Source organism: Dermacentor variabilis, chromosome 10, assembly GCF_050947875.1.
Source record: "Dermacentor variabilis isolate Ectoservices chromosome 10, ASM5094787v1, whole genome shotgun sequence".
Lineage (NCBI taxonomy): Eukaryota > Metazoa > Arthropoda > Arachnida > Ixodida > Ixodidae > Dermacentor > Dermacentor variabilis.
This window is the reverse complement of record NC_134577.1, coordinates 66803489-66826477: the sequence shown is the minus strand read 5'-3', so window position 1 is coordinate 66826477 and position 22989 is coordinate 66803489. Positions and strand designations below refer to the sequence as shown.

Sequence of the window (22989 nt, the reverse complement as noted above, 5' to 3'; positions counted from 1 at the left end):
TGCAGTGTTTGTGACATCACACGCCTTGCACTTCATCAAAACGAAACCGATGCTCACTGCAAGTGCTGCAGCTGAATTCGCGGTCGCCATCGTCTCAACCCTCTATACGTTCAGGACCACTCCCTCCTGGAGGTATATGGCAACGTATGGCGTTAAGCGCACCAAAAAGGCACAAACCATTGTTGTCATTCCCATACGGTTCCCACTGACTACTATGGCAACCTGGACTCTGCTGCTTGGTTTTGACGCCACCCATGCCACTTTTGCTCCTGGCAGTGCAAATTTACAGTTTAACACATTTACAATACTCGGAACACTACAGGGATCGTCTGAAATAACTGATACTTGCCAAAGTATGTATGCTTGACAACGTATTGTAGCATGAAGGCACAATCACAAAGGAGACACACAGATACGTGTCGCAGGTGCTGTTAAAAAAAAAAATTAAATTAAGGGGTTGCATATGCCGAAACCGCGATCTGATTATGAGGCACACCATAGTGGTGGACTCCGGAAATTTGGACCACCTGGGGTTCTTTGACGCGCGCCTGAATGTAAGTACACAGGTGTTTTTCGCATTTTGCACCCATCGAAATACAGCTGCCATGGTCGGGATTTTTTGTGATTGCGCATTCACACTATAGTATGTCATTAGGCAAACACCAACTTGCTCAACCACAAGTCCTCCTGCAAAGCAGGTATGAGTGAATTAGCTTTATTCCAATAAATAATGCGTACGCTTGTCGAGAACACGCGTTGACTCCAAATTATCCAATTTTTCAAAAATTTTGTTGCTCTTGGAGAATAGTGAGAATGAAGGATCCTAGATAATATTGGTTACAACAAAACGAAAATTTGTTCACATGGTAGCTGAGAGTATGTGTCCCGGTAGCGAAAGTGTCGAGTGATCAGAGAGAGCAAGTTGAAACAGCACATTCGGTATGTGCACGTGTGTTTTTGTTAATCTGATGAACCTATGCAATTGTACCAATCGAACGGTGGTGTATTGGAGAGGGTGCAAGGCACGTATTTGTAATCTTTCATCGTCCCATGTGCTAACGTATCGGCACGGCAAGCTCCCAGCGGGGCATTGAAATTGACAGGAGACCCTTTTCTGACTTTAACGTTAGAGACATTACAGTTGTATTCCTTGCATTTTTTTGACAAGGCACATATGCTGTCTCATATATATATATATATATATATATATATACACATATATATACACACACACACACACACACACACACACACACACACACACACACACACACACGGTGTTTCAGCGAACACTTTCAAACTTTTTTAAAGGATGCCTGTGGCAGATAGCTCAATTCTAGTTTATCAGCCGTTCTACTTGAAGCGGTGGACACTACTTGCATGCAAAATTGACTAATTAACAAGATTGCACTAATTAACTTTTAAACTAATTACCTTACGACTCATATTGCAATATTACTTCTGTGCTTCAGTGCATGAAACAATGTTTTGTTTACAAATTAACTGGAATGCCAATGCATTTCTCCACAAAGTTCGGGAATTTATACCTCGAAACTGGAAATAAAGTTTGATTTGATTTGATCTTGAAAATTCGTTCCAATGCCTTGTGAACTCCACGGCTAGAATTTGTAAATTGCAATATGGGCCTTGATGTGATCAGTTAGAAACTTAATTAGCAAATCTTTATTAATTACTGAATTTTGCATCTCAATTTTTTGTGCAAGTATTGTCCTCTGCTTTGAGTAGACCATCTCAAGAACTAGAATTGTGATATTTGCCACAGGCAACTTTTAAAGATATTATAAATGCGTTACGTAACATAATATTGGATGTGACAAATGTATTTTGTGTTGAATGTGCTTTCGATATAAGGTCCGACTGCATTGTAACCAAATGTTTACAGGCCAAAGCATCTGCAGAAAAAAAGTCCGGTGTAATGCAGATGAACTCCTACAGCGACGGCAGAGCATGGGCCTCATTTGACCTAGTTTCTCCTAGCAATACCTGTGACCAAAGGTTACGGCCACTATTGCTGTAAGGGTTCTTTCATGTGCTCTCTCCACAACCACTGCCCTCTATCTGCAGCGTGACTTCACAGACGTGTGTCTAGGAAACGCAGAGCACATGCCGCAAGACTTCTTCAGCTGCACAAGCCACTTTTCTGATGGTGCGTGGCCTCAGAATTGAGAACTGTCACAACCAACAATTACCTTCCGTGACAACATTCACCTTTGCGATATTTGTTGGTGCATTCATTTCAAGTTCAGTTCTTGCAGTTTGCTATTGCTGTCAATTAGCGGTGTTGGCAATGTGCGCAAACTTGTAATTGGAAGGTGCTGCAATTCTAATAATTATTTTCATAATTTGTTAACATTTTCCAAAAGAAAAAGTTACGGCGGAACTCATCTTACAATGAATGTTGACGTTAATGATTAGCATTGAAGCAATGTAGAGACACACCATTTCCAACACAGAGACGTATCGTGTGTAAGGCATATATGCAGCTGGGCTCCTTTCCCGCGCTTCTCTCTTAGGGTGCCTATTCCCTCTGGACACAGTGAACCATCTAGTCATGCCACTGCAATTTCTACGCGTGATGTTTGTGAATATATAATGCGGGTTCAACTTAGCCTAGCACCGTAAAAATTGTTTATATATACCGTATTTATTCGAATCTAGGCCAATAGTTTTTTTTTTCAAATAATCATATTCCAAACTCTAGGGTCGGCTTAGATCCTAGGATTTAAAAAAAAAACATGTCAGTTTTTCATTGAAACTGCTAAATATGGTGCATAGCTAGCGCCATCTAGAAAAGTCAGTATCGCAGCCACTACTAGCCGTGCCAGTAGCCAACTGTACACAAGCGAGGTCGCCATTTTGACCTGTATCGTGTCTGCCATATCGGTGTGCGGCGTGGTGTTATCGCGATGGCACCAAGCAGGAGATGCCACTACAGAGCCGCTTTCAAGCGAAAAGTTGCGATAGCCGCAGAGGCATCGTCGAACCTTCAAGCTGGGCGGGACTTCAGCGTCGATGACAAAAACGTCCATCGTTGGAGGGGACAACGACAGCAGCTTTTTGCATGCGCCGCAATGAGGATGGCATTTAGCGGACCAAAGAAAGGCTGTCACCACAAAGTGGAGACAGTTTTGGCCAACTTTGTTCGGACGCAGAGAGCAGCTGCCCTTCCAGTGACAACAGAAGTGCTCCAAGCGAAAGCTAGGGAACTTTCGAGGGAGTGAGGCCTAACGCTAAAGGATTTCAAAGCCAGCCGCGGCTGGCTTCAGAAATTCATGAAGCGCCTCGGCTTCAGCCTCCGATGTCGCACTTCAATCACCCAGAAGCTGCCAAGCCATTTCAAAGAAAAGCTGATAGATTTTCAGCGCTATGTGCTGCGAAAGAGAAAAGCGGCATGCTACAACCTTGGGCAAATCGGCAACACCGACCTGTGTATTTTGATATGCCAGTGGCCTACACCGTGAATGAAAAGGGGGCCAAGGAGGTGAAGGTGGACTCTGCGGGCTATGAGAAACAGCACGCAACTGTGGTGCTGTGCTGCACAGCTGATGGACATAAACTCCCTCCTTATATGATATTTAAAAGGAAGACACTGCCTGCTCGAGAAACTTTCCCAAGAAATCTCATTGTGCTGGCAAATGAGAACGGGTGTATGACGGGTGCGATGGTGGAAGAGTGGGTTAAGATTGTGTGGCGACAGCGTCCAGGAGCCTTTTTGACAAAGAACTCGCTCCTTGTCATCGACTTTTACCGTGGGCACTTGATCAACAATGTGAAGGCTGTGCTCGCCTAAGTGAACACGAACCTCGCTGTCATACCGGGCGGCATGACGGGCCAGTTGCAGCCACTTGATGTCGGCATCAACAAATCTTTCAAGGATCGTCTGCGGAAATATTACAAGGACTGGTTGACTGACGAAGACCACATGCTAACGGCAACGGGCCGCATCAAACGTGCTTCGCTATCGCAGCTGGCGGGCTGGGTAGCTGCAGCGTGGGACATCCCAGGTACTTAGATTGTGCGCGTCTTTAAAAAGTGCAGCATATCTAATGCGCTTGATGGTACTGAAGATAGTGCACTGTTTGAAGGTGACACTGACAAGGAACACAGCGACGACGACGTTGAATGAGCTCTGCACGTTCAGATTCAATAAATGCTGTTTGCATTTTGTGAATGCTGTCCTCGCTTTTTTTTGTTCAGCCTACGTTCGAGGTAATACATATATATAATTTTTTGGTAGCTTCTGACTTTAGGGGGTCGGCCTAGATTCGAGTAAATACGGCATATGTTTTGCATTGTAGATCTGCACTTCATAGGCAAATCCATAGGGAGGGGCGGGGTCATTGGAGTCCTCCCCCCATTGTCACCCACATCATTTGAGGTGTCTTTTGAGTTGCCTCTACCTTCTCACTTAAATTTTATTGTAGCTAAAAGCTTACTGCATCATTGTTGGTGTGGATGTGCACACCTTTTAATTCATACTTTCGCTTTATTTCTGCAAATTCTTACAATAGGAGCACAAGCTCATTACACACACCAGCAGCAGCTACCTCATCCATATTTTTCACATCTACATTTTATTCAATTTCCACTGTGAACATCATGCGCAGACATAATGTATTTAAATATACGCACAGGACAAAGTTTATTACATTCTTAAAGAGAAGGACTAGCCAACTTTCTAATGGTATGGATAGCCTATGCTTTGAGAATACATATGTTGCTGTATGTTCACCTCGCTTCAAGTTGCTTTTCAAGGCTTTTTTGACTCTGGAAAAAGCCTGCAGACTTCAGTGACGCTTTCGGCAGAGTCTTCTATCAACAGCATGCAAAATGCTCGTGAATGGTATGTCTCTCAGCGTTGCTTCTCTTCACACTACGCAACGCTAAGGACTCGTGAAAGAAAAAAACTTGCCTAATAATTTAGAACATCTATTAGGGATGGTAAGATCACCACTGGAATGCAGAGCTCAAACATATACATAATTGACTCAGTAACTGAAGTGAGGCCAAGCCGGACTTATTTGAAATCAGAACCAGTAGCATTCACATGCAGCAGTGCTTATAATTGGACTAAAAAAAAAAAAAGTGACAGAGAGGCTGCAATTTCACCAAAGGTGAAGCAGTATTAGTGATAGCGAAGTATAAGTCAATTGCAGGAAGCAAGATTCTTACCATTTGGGTATGTAAAGGTGCTTGGTTAAGCTATTTGTAGAACTCCAGAGCCTCTGCATTTTCCTTATTAATTTTTATTTGTCATTAGCTCTATTAGCTACTCACTAATGCAATCCACTGTTCCTATATGCTCTCGTATCCTTTCACACTTTTGAGGTAGCACTTTGTCTTATTGATTTGTTAATATGGTTGTTTATTTGCGCACCTGATAATTTATTACACTATGATCCTTTATTCTGCTGCCAGGATTATTCCGATTAAGAGGCATGCCATAGTGGGGGACTCTGGAAATTTGGACCACTTGGGGTTTTTTTGATGTGCACCTAAATCTAAGTAGATGGGTCTTTCTGCATTTCATCCCCATTGGAATGTGGCCGCTGTGGCTGGGATTTGATCCCGCGGCCTAGTGCTTAGCAGCCCAACACCATAACTACTAAGCAACCACGGCAAGTTTAGGGAAGGTTTAGTTAAATTCTGTAGCAGCTGTTTGGATGGGATGGAGGTAGTAACTTCGTATTTGCAGTGACTTGGCAAGACTCCAGTTTAAAACCTCGAAAAAGCCACAACCACCATCACTAATAGACAATAACTCAAAAAGTCATTGCGAAACAATATAATACCTATTAGTTCAATTTTATTCACTCTATCTAAACGGAACACTCACAGGATTAGGATTTCACAATGTATCACAATGTCGGCATAATAGCCAAAATTAGTGCGCACATAAAAGGTGGTGCTGATCCACAGCCAACAGCATGAATCACTGACCAAACGCGCACGATGGGAACTTGTCAGACAATCATTTTCATTTGTCTGAAAGGCTCGCAATGGTATGCGTCACAGGGCAGGCACCTTTCCAGATGCCAGCTGGAGTGCGCAACCCGCTGTCAGCGCAAGCGTGCCGACAGTTGCCATCCACAGCCAGGCCCGCATGATGCCGCCGTGCCTATACGAGTTGTACTTGACCACTCTGACCGCGGGGTCATCTTGGAAGGCCTCCACAATGTCTCTCGCACACCCAAAGTTGCCCACGGCGACTAGGAGGCAGCTGTTCGAAAGGCGGCGCATGTCGACAACGCCGCAGCGCGCCAGCACAGCCCGCACCTTTGCCTGCGCTTGGTCCGATGAGCGGATGCAAAGCCACGGGGGCCTCGTCTCTGCAGTCCGGTCGGCAGTGCCCAGGCTGAGATGGTGGTACTGGGCGCGGATCAAGTTCACCCGATTCGCATAGGGCCGCACAGCATCTCGATGGTTCTTCCAGGACAGAGCACGGGGTGGCGTTGGAAACTGGACGGACAGAGTGAGGGGATGAAAAAGTGGCAGTTTCACCCGAAAGGTGAAGTATTGAGAGTGAGAGCAAAATATCAAACTTGTAGTCTTACGGGCAGTCTAAACGGCAGCAGACATCTGCTTACTAATTTAATATGCATGGTGTCACACGCCAAATGACACATGAACAGAGTTCACTTGATGACCACGACCACTCAATCAAGTGGTTTTTGCACCACGCAACTACACAATAAAATTAATGTGTCCTGTACTCAATTCCCAGGGCAACATGAAGCCGAGAATTTTTTTTTCATTCTGCTAGACCGGAGTTTCTTGGCCGATGACCAGTGGCAAATGGTGTTCGATGAGACTGCACAACACCTGCAAGACTCTACAATATTCTTTCGTGTAAAGAAAAGCGTGAAACCATACCCGTTGAGCAACTATGTGGGCCAGTTTCAGAAAGACGAAGCCTGCCGCATAGGCATCACAGCCGGCCTCATGAGCCCGTAGATCTTTGGGTGCTCCTTCGATCCGCGGTGCATACGGTACCACCGCATTGCTCAGAGCCTTGTGCAGGGAGAACAGGTCTGCACCTGACATCAACTCCTTCAGCCATGGAACACCCTGCGCATCACATATACGTGGTGACATCAGGGCTGGTTGCACCGTTACACAGAAAAAGTGAAACACAAGGGTAATGTAACTGCCTTCAAAATCACCAAACCAGTTACTTTACAAACATTCTTGAGGCGAGCAATGAAAAAAGAAACAGAAGAGACCAATGCAGTGCTATGTTTCATCATCATCATCATCATCATCATCATCATCATCATCATCATCAGCCCATTCTATGAATGTGCTATGCTTGTTTCTTCATATCATGTAGTTTTTTCATGCTGTTCATTTTAAAATTGGAATACCAACTCACCAAGCAAACCATCCCTCTAAAGTATTTTACAGGCACATTCACAACTTTCTATCTAAAGCTGTCAATACTTTTGACCATGGATTGTTTATTATGATGGCAAATACTGAGACTTCCTAACAGTTGGCCAATATCATATAATGCCCTTCACTACGGGCATTAAAAAGTGCACATGTCATCGTCAACAGATGACGGTTGCCACTGAAAGTAATACAGTACTATAACTATAAACCTTATCTGTACACTAGCTAATATCAAGCAGTGCCAAAACGAGCTCCAACTTGATTACATTATCGTGAACCAGTTTTCCCTGATGCCTGCATAAGGTGGGCTACGAGTACCCTAAAGCATTTCTGATGTATTGTCGTGGAATGCAGTGTTTTTCAAATGTGTCCGGCCACGTGTCCAGTGTATAGTGGTTATGCTAAGAAAAACAAAAAATAGTTCAAGAGCTTTCTTGTTTCTTTTTCTCACTTCTCAATAACCGATATCTAACAGCACAGTCTTTGCTGACTAGTTGCTGATAATTTATTTTTACAACGCTTTTACTCATCCAACTATCTGACTGGCAACCGCCTTCTCTTTGCTCATGTTGGCCCTACGTTGGCATTCACCGTTTCTTCTCCTTCTTTAGCTCCATGACTTTTTTGTCACCTGCAGCATTGCGCTTAATCAACTCTGATATAAAAGCTTTCTTTTTGCATATTTTCGGGCGGAGTGTATCGTCCACTGCTTCCTCAATAGGCATAGAGATCCACTGGTATGTTTTTTAGGATACCACGAGAAAAACGCACCATTCAGGAAAGCATAACATTCAATAATTCACGCACAAATTAGAACAGCAGAACTACAGAAAGCTACTCTTACACAAAACTTTATTTAAAGATAAACAGAAAGCTAACAAGCCATTCAAAAATACTCTAAATAAAGCCTGCTATCACTGCTAGGGGGTTAAATTAAACAATACCTTTTTTCTATTTTGTGCAGTCATAACCGTGAATCATATTAAGAAGTTTGTGATTTCTATCTGCCGATTTGGTTGAATGCTCAATAATAGCAGTTTATTTTCAAAAATACACAGCCCTTTCTCAGCTGCCATACCAAAGCACACACACAACATTCTATACACAATGTATAGAATGTCACGATCGCATCTGCCAATGTGCCACGGCATGGGCCGACCACTTGTGCCTTTAACCACCACTTCAGTTTCAATGTCGCAAGCCATGTTGAGATCTGCAATGTCAGGCAAGTTCAGTAGCTCAGATGTCCTGATGCCATCATGATAAAAGAGATGGGTTTCAAATTAATTCATGCTAGTAGAGGTGCGTGCTCAACCACCCTGCACCTCTACTAGCACACTCGTTGGCATTGTAGATTTAGTGCACTGCCGATGATGCGCAATTTCTCTGTTACGATTGGCTCCTTTCACCAAGCTGCGGGAGGGAGCCAATCGCAGTCAAGAATTTTGATCCATATCAGGCTCAATTGCCATTGAAGGTGGCCATGTGACGCCGGTGCTACATTAGACGGTCCTGTTGATCTGACCTCGGATATCTTGGTCATCTTTCCATTGCAGAAGTGACAGCAGAGTCTGGCATAGTGATTGTTGTTTTTATTCTTTAGTGAGCGGGGAGTAAAGTCCGCAGGCATCGTAACTGTCTCGCGTTTTCTTGAACACTTGAGAGAGAGAGAAAGTTCAATAGAGAAAATTCAAGGCCATTGCACCCTGCGAAGGTGGATGACCTGTGGAGCTGTAAACATTGTTGTATGAAAACTTGTGGTAAACGCTTTATTACATCACTCATTGTCGCATAGTAATGACAGTTAGAATGGCTTTGTGGTCGCTATGATATACACTGATTGCTGTACTCGCAACTGCAAACATATTCTTTGATAATGTCAAATCAACGCACGTACACCGCTGGGTGGTCGGTTGGGCCAGATCGATGTGGCATCGCAAGCGATATGTTTGCAACTTGAAATGCGTAAACCACTCCCTTTTCAGTCCCGGTACATCCACTGAAATCACAGACAATGACAACAGGGGTAGTGTCATCGCATCTAATCCATGCAAAGTGAGTAGCCATGAACCTTGTGGGGCTATGAGCCACTGGTGATGAACAGTTTTTGACATGTTGTTCTGTACGTTGTATGCGTGATTAGAAAGAATGTAAGCACTGTTCGCTTCAATTTGCTGAATGCTTGTAGCTGCTGTCTTACAGGGCTATAAGCCATTGCATATTTTTGCTTGCTTACGCGGGTATGCGCCATTGATGATGACAGTTTTTGAGTGCGGACACGTAAATTCTGTGGTACCCTAGCCATACAGAGCTCCGCTGTAAAGTAAGGTCAAGCGCACGCTTGTCCCGTGGTCGTAATATTTTTGCTTCGACCTTTGAACTCTCCCTACTTTCCGCACAGGCCACTTGTTGATCACGAGAGACTCACCTGTTGCCGAAGCTGCAGCGACATGTGCTTCGTATCGTACACCGCTGGGAACACGGAGCTCAGTCCCGCTTTGAGTCTGGCGTACGACTTCGGAAGGGGCTCGCAGAACTGGTGGTACAGTAGCAGCAGGTCCAGTAGCATGTTGTGGCCCACCACAGGCTTGCCGCTCGCCGCCAGCACCTCGAAACAGCGGCTGAAACCCAGCATGGCGCAGCGGAGCTCCGTCTCCGTGGGGGCCCGGCCTTCGGCGGCGACGCGTTGTGGTTCGCAGCCCTCAGACAGCGTCAACTTCAGTCCACCGCGACAGATGCGAACGTCGACGCCGGGGAAACGCGTCTTCAGATCAGCCATGACAAGCGCGACACTCAGGCCTTCGGGCGGCATCACGGTCAACGAATCATCACCGTCCGATTTTGTTCGGTCGTTGTTGTTCAACCAGTGGCGCACGGAGTCGTAAATTTGGGCCAGGCCTGGCTTCTCAAAGTACCGCTCGTTCATAATGTACAGGTCGGCAGCTCTCTGGCATGCCCTGTCCGCATAAGGGACGCCCTTGTAGAAGCATTTGTTGAAGTCGAAGCCATTCTGACAAAGAAACTCCACCGAAGAGGCTTGAACGCAGAACTGAGGGTCCACGTTGCCGAAGGAGCGCGGGCAGAGGTAGATGTTGAACGCGTTCGCCCTATAAAGATTTTCCTCCGGCACAGAGGTGAACGTGCAAAGCCCAAGCTGACACACGTAGAAAGAAGCGACGGTCTGGCGTAGCTTGGCGTAGCGCTCCTCGATGCTGTCAAACAGACTAGGCATTGCGTCCGGTCCCTGAACGAGACCGGTAAATTCCGTGTCTATGGCCACAAATGCGGCATTTTCGATGGCGGCCTCGATTTCAGGAGCGAGACGCTCGAAGTTGCAAGAAGTCACCTCCGTCATGTTGCTGCTGTAACCATAGGCTGTAACTTTGCAGGACGTCTAATCTCGCTTTTCAATCATACCGCGTCGTTGCAGCACAGACATTTGACCTAATGCGCTGCGAGGCGGATGCTTCACAAGCAAAATATGTCGGTGGATATCATTTGCGCGTTCATTACCAATACATTACTTTGAAACGCGCACGCTTTGGACACTGCGCCCACGTGACTTCGCGTATGCGCGCTGACATGTTTGTTTTCGGGCGACATCTCTAGAGGATTTTCGCAAGAAAGGAATCGGCGGAACTTGTAGAGGAGGTTGTCTCAAGAGGCGTTGTTGCATTCTGGGTAATGAGTGCCGAAACCTTGAAGCGAGTGACTCACAAGATCGAGACTTCCGCCGGCGGACGTCCAAAATCGAGAGGTGCACGGAGTTCGGGGAGCGCAGCGGCACACCAATCGATTGTTTGAACCGAGTGGCGCGAGTGGTTTGGGGACAGATGATTGTTCAGATAACGGTATGACCTACTAATCGTTTTACAAACAGATAGTTCCAAGCGCTGCCGCTATAAGAGAATCAGATGCTGCGGTGCGCTGCTAGTCAACCAAAAAATTTGGTTGTCTTACAGCGCTTTAAGGTGTGTCAATTGCTCTGCAGTTTGTAAGACTAGCGGGTTATTACAGAACTACAAAATAAGTCCGCGCTGTATTATATTCGTGTGAATAATTGCGGGAAGAAGCGTGAAAACACCAGCGCACTCTTTCCTTGAGCACCATTTGTATGCGAGGCGGTGGTTGCGGCGGAGTCTTGAACGAGGAGGTTTTTGTGGAAAGCGTAGCCAATGCCCGTCGGCAAGTGGCCGTGGCAGTGATGAGGAGGAGGACAAGGAGAGGAGAGTCCGTCGTCTTTCTCCTCGACTGCGCAGTGTTGTATATGCTTTCTTTTTTTCTCGTTTCTCTGCCTGCGTGCGTGCGTGCGTTCGCGGCTAGCGTCGTGGTGGTTTGTGCGACCACTGCTGCTGCCGTAGCGAGCGCTCGCTGGGCCAGCCACCGCGCTTCCACCGTTGCTCCGACGTCGTGAGTCGTTGCAGCGAGCGGCGCGCTTCCAGCGTGGTGCGAGCGTAGGAGCTTCGCTCACGAGTGAGATGCGTAGCGCCGTTGGCTGAAGCGCACCTTGCGCTCGCCGTCGCGTCAGCGCCGTGCCTAGGTCAGCGTTGAGCCAGCCGATCGAGCGACGACTCAGTGTGCACGCCAGAGGAGCAGGCAAACATGCCGACCCTGCGGGACAAACTGGCCGACTTCCTGCGGCAGTTGTCGACGGGCACGGAGCGGGCGGGCGCCGATCCCAAAGCCGAGTGTCCGTCGCCCACGTCGGCGACGGCCACATTCATGCAGCGTTATCTCAACGGGTGAGTGTTGTGTGAATGGACTCGCGTGGCGTGTATGTGTGTAAACAAAAAAGAAACGGGAGCGTTGTGTTCATGATGGAAACCTGTCTCTCGGTCGCGCCCGCGGGTGAGACGGCGACCGCAATACGTGCGATCTCTTGCCTCGCGCACTTCACGGCGGAGCGCGTTGATTTGTTGTCGCTTGCGGGCGGCCTAGCTTGAGGGGCTTAAAAGGCGCTGATGGTGGGACGTCAGTGTGCGGGGCGCGCGCCGGGGTCGAAAACCTCTCCCGCGCGCGGTGTTGGTGGTTGTTCCCATTATCTGACATATAACGGCGCCTCCTCGAAATAGCCGCTTTGTGCGGACAGGGCGTACCGCGCGCAACGGAGAATAGACGGCCGTTCCTTTCTCGACGCCGCAACCTTTTTCTCTTCAATGTTATCGCTACCGATTCTGGGCGAAGTGCGAAGGGGGGGTCTCTTGGATTCCGAAGAGTAGTTTCTCAAGGAAATGATCGGTATTCCGTGCTGCGCGCGTTAAGAGCGGACACCGTTAAGAGCGACGTTTCGGTCGTCGGTGTAATCGCTCTCGCGAAATAAAGGGACGTGACGCAACTGCCAACGCGAGCGAATGAATGGGCTCGCTGTGCGAGCGAGGACACGCGCTGCATTTCAGAAAAGCGCGCTGCGAAATGGCTTATTCTTTTCGTTTCCTCTGAACTTGACGATTGTGCGTCCAAGACCACGGTTGTGAAATACTCCTGCGCCAGCCGGGTTTGATGTGTAGTGCCGTTCTTTTGAATATATTTAGCGTTATAAAATGTCGCGAGCCTGGCACACGCTCGTAATTAAATGTTCTGCATTCGTAGTGTAGTATATGCGCCCAGAACACCAAGTGAAATGTGAACAAGTCGCAATCAGCCGGAACGACATGCTTATCGGCATGTACACCCGGCCACAAAATATTGTGGACCAAGAAATCGGAGAAAAAGCTCAATATCTCCGCAGCCTCACAACGCAACCTGGTATTTGCATGTAGGACCTCTACTAGAATATGCTAACATTGTCGTATACAGTTTTACTGGCTACTGCTACAGGCTGCTTGGGAATTTAACATATTCTGAGAGCCCTTGGTCCGTAAACTTTTCTGGCTAGTTGTACACCCGTATTTGTGGCTTGGCTGGTTCTGACCTCCACAATCATTTTGGGATGCACGACGACATCATTTGGAACTGTCCGCACTTCAATGCCACGTCAAATATAGAAGTGACTGTGCTTATTTGTCTTGACGCACTCCTGCAAAACAGCTAGATGGACAGACACTTGACAAATTGGTTGACATACAAGAAGCGCACAGGACGTGTGCGGCCTACAACTGACATTTTATTAAGAAAAACGGAGAGCGAATACAGGTGGTCGATCTGTGTATGCAAACACTCGATCCAAGGCATTTCCCTGCAAATCTGTTTCCCGCTTGCCAAGAGAAACAGAAGGGACGGATTCTGAAGGACTCCATGTACTATCACTCCCTTCTATTTCATTTCTTGAGCATGAAATAGATTTGTGGGAAAATGCCTTTGATGGAATCTATGTATGCACTGAGGTGGTCCTTTGGTATTTATCCTCGTTTCTTCGTAGTAAAATGACCATTTTTAGTTGGCACCCCTCCTGTGTGCTTCTTTAAGTGCCTATGCGCCCTAAGCAAGATCAATTTTACATACATATCGCTTGATATAATACGTAGGACATCCTCCTCAAACTTATTCATAGGATGTTTAGTACCAACAAAAAATGACACTTTGAGCACATGGTATTTACTAGTCTATTATTTACTCGGTAAACATGAGCAATTTTCACGAATTCATGTGGTCGGACATCTATTGGCATTATGCATGACCTGCCCTATTTTTAGAACAAAATTTGTGAAATGTGTACAGACCTTTTTCCTGTTTGCATTCTGTTTATGGTGATATGCAGTTGTGTTTTCAACAATGCACTTTTTCAAGCCAGCATTTCACTTTTCAAAAAAATTGTCCAAGTGTGTGCATTATATTCATTAGTTCAGTTATTAATTGCATTGCCTCAGATATTGCACATGACTGAACATGTAGGGAAAAGATAATTGTAGTCTTTACTAAGACTTTATCTACAAGTCATTTTCTGTACATATCTTAATGCATGTAAAGCATGGTGATCTATTTCACTTCTAAGAAAACATATGAAGCTATGTATTTTATCTGGCTCTTGATGGACTACAATTTAGCTAAAGTCTCTCCAGACATTGTAAACATTTATGTTAACTTTAGGGCCTACTATAATCTTTGGTGCTATAATAACCCCTTTGCTTGTATGATAAGCATGTTTCTTCTTCTGATGAGATTCCTAGTAATGCCTCTTTCTTGGATGACAACCATGTTTACATTTTCATATCACATATAATGCTTTTCATGTTCGCACGTAGCAGTAAGTTAGCCGCAGAACTTGGAGTCATTATAAAAGGGTGAACACTGTGAAAGACAGACCTTTCAGGCTCACTTAACAATAAAGCGTTGCTTTACTCTGTTCATTAAAAATATGAAATAAGGAATACTACCAAAAGAAAACAAACAAAAAAATGCGAGTATGCTTTTTAGTGACAAAACGGGGTTTAAAGGGACGCTAAAGCGAAACAGTAAATCAGTTTTGTCTAATAAAGCATTGTTTGAGAACACTGCAGGCAGTCATTTCAAAATAATAGTTCGATTATTAGATGAAAAAAAAAAATGAAGGTCGAAGTATCAGTATTTGAATTTCGCGCCGAAACCCCGCCGCCGGGACGTCAGTGTGACGTCAGGGATTCCAAAGTATGTTTTCGCATTGGGGCCGTGTTGGCTGAGTAAAGGTTCCCGAAACTTGCCAGGTTTAATATTCGGTTCCTTTAGAACATAATGTAGTCAGTCTGTGCCGCTTTATAATTAAGTAAGCCCTGGGCGATCACATCAATATCCATGACATCACAGCGACCAAGTGCAGGAACTTCAAGCAGGCGTTGCCACCTGTCTTTCGTTCTTGCGCTTTTTCTGGCTTAGGAAGAACATCATCGTCGTAAAAGTGGTGTTATTGGTGTTGTAGAAATATAATTTACTGATGCAGGATAAATCATTTTTCTCTTTAGTGTCTCTTTAAGAATTCCTGTTCATTTCTGTTCCTCTGTTATCATTCACTTACAATCAGCTGATGTTGGGGATGATATAGGTGGGACACTGCTTCAATCTATGGTGTAGTATGAAAAGAGAGAATTGGAATGTTATCTTACATTGGGCCCCATTGATGTTATATTTTAATTGGTAATGTGCTGTCCGCAGGTGCTGCATGATGCAGAATTACGAATATTTATGGGGTGGTTATTTGCGAAGTTCTTGGGTGTATTAATGTGACTGCAGTGTAGTGTAGGTATGTCATAAATGTTCGACTAAAACAGTTCTTAAATTTTAAAATTGTTTTTAGTTACGTGTTTTTAACCTTTTCCGTTACCAGGTGTTCAGATGGGAGTACTACTTTAAAAATAAAGGATATCCGTGCATTCAGACCGACAGTTAAATGGGTATTCCCTGTTTCATGGCAGGACAGTTAGATGGATATGAACTGCTCTACTGTTTTGTTATAATTGCGTTCCGAGCTTACTAGTGAGTCCTGAACACAATAAAACGATTGCAGTCAGGTGGCTACTGTTCTAATCACACATTCCAGATTTTGAGTCTGCTCATCGGTTAAGGTTAGTGTCAGAAACTGTAAATTAGCCATTTCTTGTGGGTAATGATCATTTAACTTTACTGATATTGCACGTAACACTGTGGAATTCAATTTTGAATTTTAACTTCATCCAGAGGGCTTTTGATAACGAAGTGCTTTCACTCTGTCCTGCAGAGAATGTTACCATTAACAATTGCAGTTGATGCACTGAATGTCAGCAGAGAGCTTTATACCTGTGTCACACGGGCACATTTGGAAGGCCTTCCAGTCGACGGCCCTCGAAATGCCACAACTCCATCGACTCAAAGGAGTTGTCGTGCTGCTACACGGCACTTTCAAAAGGCCGTTGAGTGGGTCATGTGTTTCTCGTAAAATTGTGTGGCGCTGCGGATCTTTACTTTCGTTTTCATGTCACGAAAAGTTAAGCAACATTAAAACCACTTAAAAGAACTATAATTTCTTTCATGTTTGTTTTACATTTAAAGAAATGTTTATACATTGCCATACATATAAGTTTAATTTTTAAGTTGTTGAGTAACGAAACTGCGGCAACGTTTGCGTCGCTGCATGTCGCTGTTGTCGAGAGTATGTGCAGTTCGCACATATGAAGTGGCAAAAATACTTTATTGAATAATTAATAACACCCATATATAGTATTTTTAGAGCATTCTGGTTTGATTTGTTCTTTCTAACCGATAGTACGAGCACACTGTGAACAAGAGGGCATGTTCGCACTGTTTCCGTTTCCGTTACTCAAAGGCCATCGAGGGGTGCTATTCTGGACATTCCGCCATTTTCTTCGATGCGTGACGTAGGCGCGACGCAAACAAAATGGCGCTGGTGTCCCCGTTTTGCTTACGTAAGGTGACGCCAACTTGACGTTTCGCCTAAGAAACTGAAATGAAGGCACTGAATGTGGCGTTATCGGTAAAGCAAAACAGCGTTGCTCCGCTGTAAAAATTAGGCAGCTATCTCAAAGCGTATGATTATTTCGTCGAAAACGCTTCTCGCTTCCGTCGTCTGCTGCGTACAAGCCGTCGTCTGCTTCAATAGCTAGGATGCGTGTCCCCGGAAAATGGAATGAGTCATCGCATGTTGGCGCCAACGCGCTTGTTTACTTGCTTGAGACAACATACGCGACCTACCAGTGGTGATGCGCGCACATTCTAGGCCACGTTATCGCTATCTCGTGAAACGCAAGTGACTCAGCCCGACTCGGCTGGCTGAGAAACGGCCGAATATCACCGATAGCGTTGCGCGCGCCAGAGATATGCACTAGCGCGACGCAAGCGCCGGCGCTGCCATCTCTTGTTCATTTCGCTGGTTACTCGCACCGCGGGAGGAAACTTTAAGGCGCCGCCTTGCGTACATTTCTTTTTATAAATTAGAAGGAGGCTGTTGTCATAACTTTTGACTGTGCGAAAAGGCATTAATATTTATTACAATACAAATGCAGCAGTGAAAAGTGGACAACATTGCTGAAAGTTTGCTATGTTCAACCAATATTATTTCATATAAACGCGTTCTTTTAAAAAATGATGGCCCCAAACACAAATTCCAACACCACCCGAGAGCGATGCAAATACTATGAGCACGCGTTATGAACAAAAGATTTTCGTGGCACCAAACGACGGGGAAAATGTGGCGATACGCATTCCTCTCGGCTGCCATTGCATATGGCTGCTCATTAGCATAATTCGCGCGGCTCGTCGCAGCAAAAATTATGGCGGAAAATCTGAGCAATGGCGGCCCAGCGCAACGTCACACTTCGTCAAAATGACGTTTACAAAACAGCCCTTCCTGTGACGCTCCTCACGAGATATTCCTTCAGCCAATCAGCAAGCTGGCATGGCGCATATCTTGGATCGCCACCACATATTTGCGCAATTGCACATGCATTGCACTGGTTGTGCATGCTACCGCTCACATTCTTTTTGAAGCGCTAACATCGCAATATAGCTGCCAAGGACCAAAAAAATTTATTAGTCCATAAAATTTGCAGCTCCACGTCACGTTTCGTCATCTTGATGAAAACGCAAAATGACATTTCGCAAAACTTGCCGTTTCCCGGCACAAATTTCAAGGCACGTGAGCTCTCCACAACCAATCAGAGAGTCAACATGGCGGATAATGGCGGCCGTGCAGCCACCATGCGTGTCGAGAATAGCGCCCGAGATTTCGATAGAGTTGTAAGGTGCTCCATTGACTCGATAGACTATTGACTCGGTGGCCTTCGAAACCGTATGTGTAGCAGCTCGAACTTGACTTTTGAGTCAACTGACTATCGGTTGGAAGGCCTTCCAAACGCCCGTGAGACACGGGTATTACTAACATAAAATAGCGAATAAATTCTCCTTTAAAAAGACAACGAATTTATTTTTGTTTTGGCTGGAAGCTTTAATAAACCAAACATTTAAAAATCTGTCTGTCTAGGACTGTTTTAATCTCTTTGAAAAGTCTGTGCCCTCCACATGTACGCTTATAAACTGGTGTTACATTCTTTCCTTGGGCTTTATTGCCTCACCGTATATATCAACAAAAATTTAATGTTAATGCTTTTCTGGGAGTGAAAACATTTCTCTCTTTTTTCGAGACAATCAGACATGCAGACTGGAAATGTTAACCTGGCTGAAATTACTTTTGTGTTAAGTGTAATTGCACAGCACATCTGGCTGGTTGCATACAGCTGTGTGTTTCAGCCTGACGTTTTCCCAAGTTAATAAATAGCATAGCATTCTGAAGAAAAAAAAGGGGGGGGTGGAATTGTTTACAGACTAAACTACTCTAGACAGAAGTTTGGTCAACTAACAGAGCCGCCTAGATGTCAGATCTCAAGCTATCCAGCAATTACATTCTGTATGCGTACTACGTGGTGTTGTAAAATGTTGAGTGGTCCCCGTGCAGTCAAAGGTTTTGAACTTGACTGATGTGTCTCACGTTTCAACTTTGAGTGTTTATTAGTCCGTCTACTGGAAATCACTCATAATTTTAAATAATTATATAATGGCATTGTTTTATCTGTTCTAGTTTTATGCACCTGGGCATGAAATTGGTTCTACAGCACTTATTGTACAAGGCTTTCTTTTTTTTACACTTTTTGTGTAATCTGCAAAAGGAACGGGCTGTCCTGTTCCACATGCAAGCAACAGTGTTTTATGGGCAGGCATGATTATATTCGCATTCCAAATATATATATATATATATATATGCTAAATTTCTTCTGCACTGCAGCTAAACTGCAATTTGTGAAAGCACATCCATCTTTGGAAATGCCGGAAATCCACAACACTGGGAATTGAATAAAGAAGGAGTAGGACAGTGGTACCCTAGTCATCTGTCATTTCATTCAACACATGTGCAGAGTGGAAACGGATAAAAAGCAAGAGCAGCTTTGCTGTGGCTGCAAATGCAGCAGCTGTCGCAGCTGCTGGCTTGCCGGCGCGACAGATGTGAGCGATTCTGAAACATGCAACCTTTACTTGTCACACGCACTTTGAGTCTTTAGTTGTTTTTGCTGTTTGTATTGCAGCAACAATGTGCGGTGGCGTGGGCATGTGTGATCGCAGAACCCAACGTTACTGCACAGATTTTCAAAGTTACTTATCTGCCCTCCCCCCCCCCTTCTTTTTGCTGTGGGTTATTTGTATTTTGTCACCGGTTTCCCCAACCCCACTCCAAATATTAAAGAAAAGCAGTGTTAGTTTTCCTTCTTTTTGATGAGAAACGTTTTTTAGGCATGCTTCCAGACTAGAAAAGACCTGCGTGTTGCACTCTCCTTATTCATTTTGCCTGCTAGCTTCTCTGACAAATTCACAGCAGTATAATGGAGAATATGAGCATGAGCGCACACTTGATGTATGGCTTTAAAAGCAAACATGTCTTTCCAACAAACACAGTTGCAAGTTCAGGACCGTGTTTGTGTCCATTCTTGTTCTTTGTTCTGTGTCAGTAGCACTGTTTTAAGCAGTATGAAAAACTGCCAACTTGCCCAGTCTGCCGTTCTTCTACAGTATGAAGATGTTTCGTCAGAACCTGCTAATCTGGAATAAAAAGTGTTTAATGTTTGAATGTCCAACATAAGTGGTGTTGTCAGGCAATTGCACACATCCCACCACTAATTCACCCATCTAATGTCGAGCCTGCAGCTACATCATGGCCACAAAGGGCTGGCATCGTAGTGTGCTCTCAAGGTCACACGTGAAGCGTGGAAACAATAGGTGCCATTTGACTCCATAAGTAATGCCTTCTCCTATAGTGTTGCTATCCAATACTCGGTGCAGAAAGGAAAGAGGGGAGGGAGAAACAGTTTGTTGCTTGGAAAGGTCTGCAAGAGTACAGAGGTGGCATCTCAATGCAAAGCACTTTTCTCTGATTACAGCTACGTTTCTGTGAGCAGGTGGGGGGTATCTTGCTCTTTGGGTGGGCCCATTTTTGTGGCCATTTTGCCGTTTTGCCATGTTGCCATTTTCGTGGGTCAGTCCCAGTACAGTCTAAAAAAAATTATGCGCCATTGGGGTGACTGAGTATTGCACTGGGTTTTAGTTTGCTTGCCATTGCAAACATTCTGCCTTACTTATCATAAATGTAAACACTACAGCATATAATCTCTAGATAACCGTTGGCTATACAACAGTTACATTATTAAATGCCTCTCATTACCTAGACGTCAATTACAGTTGAGTTTGCAAAATTTCTGACTTGTCATTTTCTTTACATTAAATGGAGGTCCAAACCTTCTGAACTGTAGCTAAAGTAATGGCTAGCATCAGGTGCCCTAAATAATTTACAGTGCTTGTTTCTGTGAACCAGTTTTTGGTTTCAATACTCGGGAACTGGATGTGTCCATGATAATTTGATGCATTGGCTAGCTTTGTTCCAGAGGTGGCCTCGACTACCACAAGCCTGCACTCTTGTTTATGTTATGAGCAACGTCTTCATATCTAGCCTCACTGCTTCATGACACCTGTAAATTTGGTTGTGCGCAACGTCAGCATCATAACGTGCATGACGCCAGATCTGGCCTAGTGAAACCAGCTTTAGTATAAAATTAACATATTTTGTATGTGTTCCTAAGCTTTTATGATTGCCAAGTACGATCTTTCTACATGCGAGAAACAGCATGTGGGAGTTTCTGTATCTTCAGAAATATTTGCCAGCACACCTTTAACTCTTTCCTTATCATGGCCACTGAACCTTGGTCAAGGACAACACAATAGTGTTGCGCCTGATTTTAAAGCTCTCAGTGCTCTTAAGGACTTACAGCACCAACTGTAATGCAGTCTGAGGAGCAAAGTTTTATTTTCTGAGTAGCTATTTTTGTTTTGTGGAAAGGATTTTTAATGAGCATGCAGGGGTGTTCACCAAGTGATGGTTAATGTGGCAGGTATTCTGGTAGCTGAGCTCTCACACAAACAATGTTGATCTCGCAATTCTACTTGATCCTCAGGTGATTATTTAAATGCTACTAGTAGCACTGAGTCTCAAGACACACACAATGCCAGATCGTGAAATATTAATCTGAACCATTGAGGTACCCAGAACCAGCCCAATCAATGGTCATCTTTGCAACGGCGAGTTTTGTTTTGCGCCTGTTGATGACTGGGGTGATTTCTTTTGTGGACTGAGATATTTTAGAGATGTTTGCAATATTATGGACCTTATCTTCAGTGCCTCTGCAGTTAGGCTGGAGGTTTGCTGCAGTCAGCCCAGCAGAGGGTTAGGTATTGCCCAACATTTGTGGCACCGGTCAGAAAGGCAGTACTCACTAAGCTTAATTTTTTTGATACTTTGCGTGCCTTAACAGATAGAACATCAAAACTTTAATGCACCAAATGTGATTAAACTAGAAATGTTCTTCTTATATTTTGAGATATGTTTCCTTTATGGGATCAGCTTAACATTGCAGATATTTCCTGTACTTCTCAGTAAACATTGTTTCTATAATAGTAATTATGCCATAACATGTATTCATAAAATTTATATCCTTCGAAAGTACATTACTTCAATTTTCTATTGATATATATCGTGTTATTATAACCATGATTCTGCATTCAATAAAAGGTTGTTACTTAAGATTTCATAAAAGGGCCTTTTCTTTTCATAGTAAGGAAAGAGCTTTAAAAAGCCCCTTAATAGCGCTTCAGCTGGGATCATGAAGAACTACTACACAGAAACTAGAGGCTGGCATACTTTCACTTCTGTGATGCTTCAATCTGGGTGGTAGTCCAAGCATTCTTAAGCGTGTTTCTTTTACTTATTTATTAGTACACCTACATTTCGCCCACATGGGCATCACTGTAGGGAGTGAGTTGCGTAATGAAGTGATGCGAAGTGTGCACTTCATACAAGGTTGAGCACTGGCAAAAAAAAAAAAAAAAAAAAAAAAAAAATCAGCACAATCAGCAGTTGTTTTCTTATTGCAGACCAACCTCATAATATTTCAGGGTTTGGCTTGTGAATGTAAAAGGCCTTATTACTTCACACAGCTGCACACAGGCACTGGCCGCAGTAGCTCTGTGGCCGTGGCATTTTACGGCCAAGCTTGAGGTTGTGGGTTTGACTTGCAGCTGCAGCGGCCACTTTTCAATGGAGCTGAGATGCATAATTATGCCTGTACTCTGCTTTGGTGCATATTAGAGGAGCCCATACTGTCATAACTTATCTAGAGTTCCTCTATTTGGCGTCTGATGGGGCCAAAATGTAAAATAGCTTGTGCACTGAGATTTAGGTGCACATTAAAGAATTACGCAGAGTCGGAAGTGAATCCCTCGCTATGGCACACCTCGTAATCATATAGTGGTTTGGATATGTAACACCCCACAATGCAATAATTTATTTTGTTTGGAATCTCTTAGTGTATGTGCTTCTCTGGTATGTTGAAGGTACATGAGAAAAGTAAATTGACCTGCATTAGTAAATCACCCTTTCTAAAATATCAAGAGATACCAAGAATTCCAATACTTGACTGAAATTCCTTACCAGTAATATTTGCTTAAATTTACTGTTCATTTACTTACTTTGTATTGTCTGTTCGATCATGATGCCTGCCCTGCTTAAACCTTGAGTCCACAATACATATTAAATAATAAAAAAAAAACTTTTTCTATGACAAAAGCCAGAAACGG

At 44.3% G+C, this 22989-nt stretch overlaps 2 protein-coding genes across 2 annotated transcripts in view; one reads left to right on the top strand and one right to left on the bottom strand.

The window, feature by feature from the left end:
• Positions 1-5794: 5794 nt before the first annotated feature.
• LOC142560672 (pre-piRNA 3'-exonuclease trimmer-like) lies at positions 5795-11288 on the bottom strand. The gene is made up of 3 exons (XM_075672921.1): positions 9842-11288; positions 6895-7089; positions 5795-6480 (listed from the first exon to the last, which is right to left on the bottom strand). Exons 1-3 carry the CDS (start codon positions 10766-10768, stop codon positions 6031-6033), a joined length of 1572 nt encoding a protein of 523 aa, XP_075529036.1. The 5' UTR covers positions 10769-11288; the 3' UTR covers positions 5795-6030.
• A 247-nt stretch (positions 11289-11535) lies between these two features.
• Positions 11536-22989, top strand: part of LOC142560671 (PP2C-like domain-containing protein CG9801) — a 63692-nt gene continuing 52238 nt past the window's right edge. Inside the window, exon 1 of the mRNA XM_075672920.1 lies at positions 11536-12155. Within this exon, the coding sequence (XP_075529035.1) occupies positions 12016-12155 (140 nt within the window). The 5' untranslated portion in view covers positions 11536-12015. The remainder of the gene's footprint in view (positions 12156-22989) is intronic.